This window comes from Carassius auratus, chromosome 9, assembly GCF_003368295.1.
Source record: "Carassius auratus strain Wakin chromosome 9, ASM336829v1, whole genome shotgun sequence".
NCBI classification, from domain to species: domain Eukaryota; kingdom Metazoa; phylum Chordata; class Actinopteri; order Cypriniformes; family Cyprinidae; genus Carassius; species Carassius auratus.
Genome location: NC_039251.1, coordinates 17,621,828 through 17,628,199, shown reverse-complemented (window position 1 = coordinate 17,628,199; position 6,372 = coordinate 17,621,828). Strand labels below are relative to the sequence as shown.

Below are 6,372 nucleotides of genomic sequence, written 5' to 3'. Positions count from 1 at the left end.
GGTAGATTTTCAGGAAATCTTACCCTTGCTCCGTATTGTCCATGCTGTGTGCACAAATACACACATATCTCGGCAGTGGCCTTTCAAATGGGTATGAACCCCAGGAGATCCCTCCTAATCCCACGTCCCGCAACATTAAAATCACTCCCTCGTTCGGCTGCCAAGAAAGCCTAGTCGATCTGCGATAAAGCAGCCTGATTGAGGGTAGCAGAAAGAAAAATGCCTCTCTTTCCTTTTCTCGCTTTTTCTAACTCCTTTCCTTCAATCTTGAGGGAAACCTTTCTTTCCCTCTCGCTGTATTTCCGTGCACTTCATTCGTCTCTATAAGATGCGAGTCAGAACGGCCATATACTGCGAGAAAGTCTGAGACAGGCCCTCAGCACATGAAAGCAGCCTTCCATATGGAGAGTATTATCGCCAAAGATATTTGAGACATCTTTTTTCATTTTACAAACAATAGACCGCCTGATTTATGAACTAGTGTTAGATTTTCATTGCAGAAAAATAGAGATGAAAAGATTATTCAGGAGTAAGATATATAAATAGAAAATGCTCTTGGCCTAACACATATATCCTTATAAAATTAATGCAAATAAAGGACTTTTTCATACAATAAAACAGTTGATCAGTCACAAAGTAACCACAGTTCCATTAATGCACTGGATCCTTCTCATTCCAGTTTAAACACCGCAGATTAAGTTGTAATGTTAGCTTTTGATGATCGGTGGAATCAGTTGTGCTATAAATCAGTATTTTAATGTAAATCACAATCAGTGATGTATTATACTAAAGGAAAATACAAGTCTTTCATTTGGTGACCAGTGCATCAGTGAGTCATTACAGCGTCTCACTAACAAGCAGAAAGGAGTTGAGAATTACTGCCGCTTAAGCTGCGCGGTGAGGGCCGATGCAAAGAGGAGTAAATCACACAGGAAGGGGAGCCATGTACAGAGCACAGATGAAACATCACCCAGATTTATGTGCACAGTAAAAACCTGCTCCTTTTTACAGGCTCCAGTTTCCTCAAACTCCCCACCTCTTTTTTTCCCTTTTTGCCGCTGCCTCATGTGCATAATCTGACTGGCTCACCTGTTTTCTCTCACGTCACTTCTTCCCGGGTTTCTCTGTCACTGTCCCTCCTGCAGGACTGGGTTGGAGGCAATAATGGAGACGTATGCTTTCTGGAGACCTCCAGTGAGGACGCTGACGTTTGAAGACTTCACCAACATGCAGAAACAGCAAGGTATGCAGAGATGTTTTTAACTTGGAGAACGGAGGCTTTGGATTTCAAAATATTGCTTCATAAATCATTTTTAAAGTTACTGTGTGGCCACAATAATCACATACCACAGTGGATTTATGAATGACTCTAAGCCTGCAGGGAGCTCTGCAATGGGTGGGACAAGTTGGACAATCTTGTGTTTTTGTGTCCAAGAGTGAGGTTGTCTGTAAGCCTGTAAGACAGATCAAATATTATTTCCCTTCTTCAACCCCTTTAAGGAACAGTTAGCCCTAAAATTAAACCACATTATAGCTTTATGTGAGAAAGAGTCCAAAAATCATGAGTTAAATAATGAAATATACATTTAAATCCAAATATTCAAAATATAATAATTATTTGCAAATGCAATTAATGATTCATGCACTAATCGATGATTTATTCTCTAATCGAATTGATCTAGCTCTCAAGCTAAACTCATTGATTCAATTTTCTGGTAAAGATTATGAATACTTTTCAGTCTGTTTCTCCACCAACGTGATCATATGATTTCATGTACCGCACAAGATGTATAGACCACTTTCATGGTACATTTATGGTACTTTGCATTTGTTGTGAAACAGCATCAGGGTGAACAAATGATGACAGATTGAGTCATTCAAAAGGAAAAGTCTTCTTGTGAATTTAGCTAAAACCGTCTCTTACTCATAGCTAATGTTATGGCCCAGATTATCAAATGTTGATGTAACTACTTTTCCCCCCCGTCATAAGGTCAGAGTAATGTGAGCACGGTATTTTGTCTGTGTAGACATCTGTTTGTCATCACAAACTTCACGAAACAGATTAAATGTTAATTAAAGTTCTCGCACGGCTGACAAAACGTTGTGTTCTCCCCCTCCGCCCCTGCCCTCGCAGCCCCAAACTGACTGCCCTCAAAAACTACATGCAGATCTATTGGAGTAATTAGTTGTTCTCAAAGCACCACTGAAGCCGCTCTCACCCCAGCCTGACAACAGGGGGAAAACATGACATCACCGTGAGGTCTCCTTTCCCTCAGCCAACAGAACAGAACCGCGTTGAGCGAACCAGAACTCAGCTGTATTATCGAACGCATATGGAGCTGGCCCAAGCCTCAGCCAAGAGAGTTCTGAATTATTTAGTTTCTTTAATTCCCATTCTGAGCCGCAGAGCCGACTAGATTTTCAAAACAACAAACTGAATGCTGGCCAACTTCTCATTAATAAAGAAATATGTGGTAGATATCCCACCGCTATCATTCAGTTCCAAGTGTTTGACTTATTCTCTGTGCATATGTGCCAGTGAATTTTTCCCTCTATGAACATATGCCCAAATGCTGCCTGTCATACTGAGAGAAGACGGCTAGTGCTCTGTTGACCAGACTTGCCTGTTATGAAACACAAGCCACATTTGCAATCAACATTTGTCACATTATCCCTTAGATGGTTGTAGCTGACAAGACATGTAATGGGCTTTTCACACTGTGCTTAATCTCTGGTTATTGTCTCCTTAAACGTGCTTTCAAACCCCATGCAAACCAATGTCTCACACAGAGGTAACCCCATATTTTGGAAATGCATACAGTGTGAAACAAAGCTGTTTTAAAATTTATTTATTATTTAAATAGGTAAATACTTTCATGCACTTTTCATGCACAAGTGTTGAAGTCAAAATGTCATACAGTGACGGAAAATGTTTTTGAGTGAAGAAGAGAGCATTTTATTCATATACTGACACTGTGAAAAGCATACTGAATATAAACTGTGCAAGAGCGAGACAAGACATTTTTAAACAGACTGCATAATGTGTTCCAGTAAATCATACTGACACTGCAAATCTGCAAAGAACAGCGTTAACCCGCGGTTTACAAATGTACACTTTAAAAAATGTGGACTCCAATACTCCATTTTTTGAAAGAAGAATTTATTTGAGCAAAACTAAAACTGTAATATTGTTAATTATTATCATTATTATTTTTTTTATTTTAATATATTTTAAGATGTAATTTATTCCTGTAATAACAAATCCTAGCGTTCTGTTAGTGTGGTTTTTAGAATGGTCAACTATTAATAATTGTAATTCTAAACCTTTTATTACAGAGCAATAGTTTTAGACCTTAAGAGAAAACGCTTTAAAATTCTGTCATCATTCACTCACCTCATGTTGTTCCAAAAAATATATTTTGAAGAGCTGTTTCTGTCTATATAGTGAAAGACAGTGGGTTCCAAAATTGGACCCCACTGACTTTCAGTGTATGTACAAAAACCACTGACATTTCAAAATATGTTATTTTGTGTTTCACAGAGGAAATAGAATCATACAGGATTGGAAAGACATGAGTCAATCCCTTTAGGAAAGCTCAGCAACTTCTGGAGAATGTAGAATAGCACTGTGGAGATGAGCGCTCCATTATGGGTTAATTGGTGGCACTTGTTGCCAGGTTTGTACAGGCCTCTCTTGTAACCAGATGAAGTGCTCTCCCTAAGGAGCCATGGTGACTGCTCGTGGTCCACAGGATGAAATAAGAGATACGCTCTTGGTGTAATTGTTGGACAGTGTGTATGTTTTCAGAGCTGGCTCTGTCTCACCGTTCTCCATTTGTGTGTGCACTTATTCTTCATGCATAGGAACATGTATCCACACTGTGTTTTGGGGTTTGGATGTTTCTAAATGTTTGCTGACTCTGTTTTTCAGGAGGGAGCACTGGCACCTCTCCCACTACTTCCAGCACTGGCACTCCATCTCCCTCCGGTGCGACGCACCTCCTCTCCCCTTCCTGCTCCCCTCCTACTTTCCATCTGGCACCCAACACCTTCAATGTGGGCTGCAGGGAGAGCCAGCTGTGTAACCTGGGCTTGTCTGAGTACCCTGCATGTGCCAGGAGCAACATGGCCGCCCTGCAGGGCTACGGAGGACTGGCCGACGGCTCCTACGGCCGCCTCCAGACCACAGGAGGCGCTGTAACCTCTGCCCAGGCCTCCGATTCCTTCCTGCCTCAGAGGACTTCCTCTCTCATTGCTGCAGGAATGCAGGGAGGGGCTCACGCCTCATTGGCTGCTGGAAACGGCAGCGGCGGAAGCAAGATGGATGCATATGGAAGTCAGCTGGCCTCTTTTCCCGCGTCCCAACTGCAGTACGTCATGCAGGCAGGGGCGAGCTCCGCCTCTGGGTCATCGGCTTCCTCCGGGTCCTCCCCTTCCTCCGCCCACATGTTCTCTGGGAGCCATCATCATGTGCAGCAGAGCACATATAATGCATTTTCCCTTCACAATCCCTACAACCTGTATGGATACAACTTCCCGGCCTCACCGCGCCTGGCGGCCAGCCCAGAGAAACCTCAGGGTGGCTTACTGTGCTCCTCCTCCTCCGCTGGAGCGTTTGCCGAACGTCAGTACCTGTCCAACAGCGGCATGGACAGTATGCACATGATCAGCAACCCCGCTGGCAGCCAACAGGGGGCTGGCAGCTGTGATGGCCGCCAGTATGGCTCCTCTTCACAGATGTCCATGCACATGGTTTGAAGCCATTGAAAATAAACCAAAAACAGATCAAAACACCAAGCACGAACAGCTGCTGCAGTCTTTTGCTCAGCATTACTGGGTTTTCAGAGTATTATTATTCAAAATGTCTGACACATTGGCGTGAGCAGTTTGCCATTGTGATGTTTGTGACACCAGCTGTTTAGTGTGGACTTATTACACACATGCCTTATCAATCATCAGACTAAAATGGAGTTGAAAGTGAACAGTGTGCAAAACTGAAGTAAATCAACTGAGCTCTGATTTTTAGAAAATGGATTATGATGAGGATTCATATTTGGTGCAATAATGACAGCAATAATGGCCCCTTAAATATCCCACAAGAACAAGAGCCATCAGCCAGAACTTGAATAAACTGTCCTCAAAACTGTGAGCGAATAAGTGTTGACAGTATTACTTTTTCATTGTTGATAGTATATGATGCTTGTCATGGTGTCGTGATGGGATGTTGTCAGCTCACTGACTCTTTCAGAGGTGAAGGGTCTCAGGATGGCTAAGTAAAATCCTCCTGTAATAAAAGGGTCTCTGTATGGTTCTGACAATCTGTACTGAAATGCTAAACCTTTGCCTATTGGTTTGGAAAAGGTTTAACCATATCCTGAGTGGAACATAACATTTGAGCAATAGTGAATGCACGCAAAGCACATAGGTTTTAAATTGTTGTGTGGATAAAAACCATAGGAAGACAAGGTATTTGCTTTGGAGTGTTTGTAAATGAATATATTTAAATGCTAAGCAATTATATGGCCAGTGTATGTTAAATTTGAATAGTGTGGGAGTAATGAGCAATAATGTTTTAGGCTTTTAAGACTGTAAATACAAGTGCCCAGCACATAAAGCTCATTAAATAAACATTATAAGCCCTCTGTATGTTTCTTGGGAAAAAAAAAAAATAATCAAGCATGTTTTGTTGCTTTTGGTTGTTGTTTTGAAATGACATCATGCAGTATACAGTATGATGGATCTCAAATAAGAAATGATCATAGATTTGACCTTCACAAACATTTATGTATGTATTTGAATAGTTCAATTATTATTATTTTTTAAAGTCCAAAAACTTAAGCAAGTCTGTTTTACTAATCAAATGCAATCTATATCATGCCCTATTATTTTCCTCTCTGTTATAATAATGGGCTTGAGATAAAAAGAAAGCAAAAATGGTTATTTGAAAGTCAATATGTGTAAAAATAAATGTGTAAAAACAAAGGATTGATCCTGCTGTTCTCTTTGAAATAAAGAAGAAAGAGACGACCATGTGGATCAAATTCATCCTTTTCACTGTGGTGATGCATATAAATATGCCACCTGTTTAAAGAGAGAATGAGGGCAAGAGGGATTGTGAAGAGAGGAATCTGTTAGACACTGGATGTGGGTCATTTTTACATTTCTGGTTTTAATATGTCTGCTCTTAATACGCTTACAGTATGTATTTATGATCACTTCTCTCATGTCTGGGCTTTGGTCCTCATTATCCCGGCACAGACGTCATTGATTTAAAAGCACAATCAGCATCTATTACATGGATGTCTTCAGAAGTGAGTAATTTTTTTCCCTCTTTCTCTCTGTTCCTCTTTATTTTTCTTTTTTTTCTCAGAT

The 6,372-nt window shown here is 40.9% G+C and overlaps 1 protein-coding gene across 2 annotated transcripts in view; it reads left to right on the top strand.

Moving 5' to 3' along the window:
- The window catches only part of LOC113108551 (T-box transcription factor TBX15-like), a 20,358-nt gene extending 14,716 nt beyond the window's left edge, over positions 1-5,642 (top strand). For both annotated transcript variants that reach the window (XM_026271747.1, XM_026271748.1), the window contains exons 6-8: position 1; positions 1,146-1,243; positions 3,932-5,642. The exon at position 1 is cut by the window's left edge and continues 64 nt beyond it. In XM_026271747.1, the coding sequence (XP_026127532.1) occupies position 1; positions 1,146-1,243; positions 3,932-4,758 (926 nt within the window). In that variant the 3' untranslated portion in view covers positions 4,759-5,642. The remainder of the gene's footprint in view (positions 2-1,145; positions 1,244-3,931) is intronic.
- Positions 5,643-6,372: the final 730 nt, after the last annotated feature.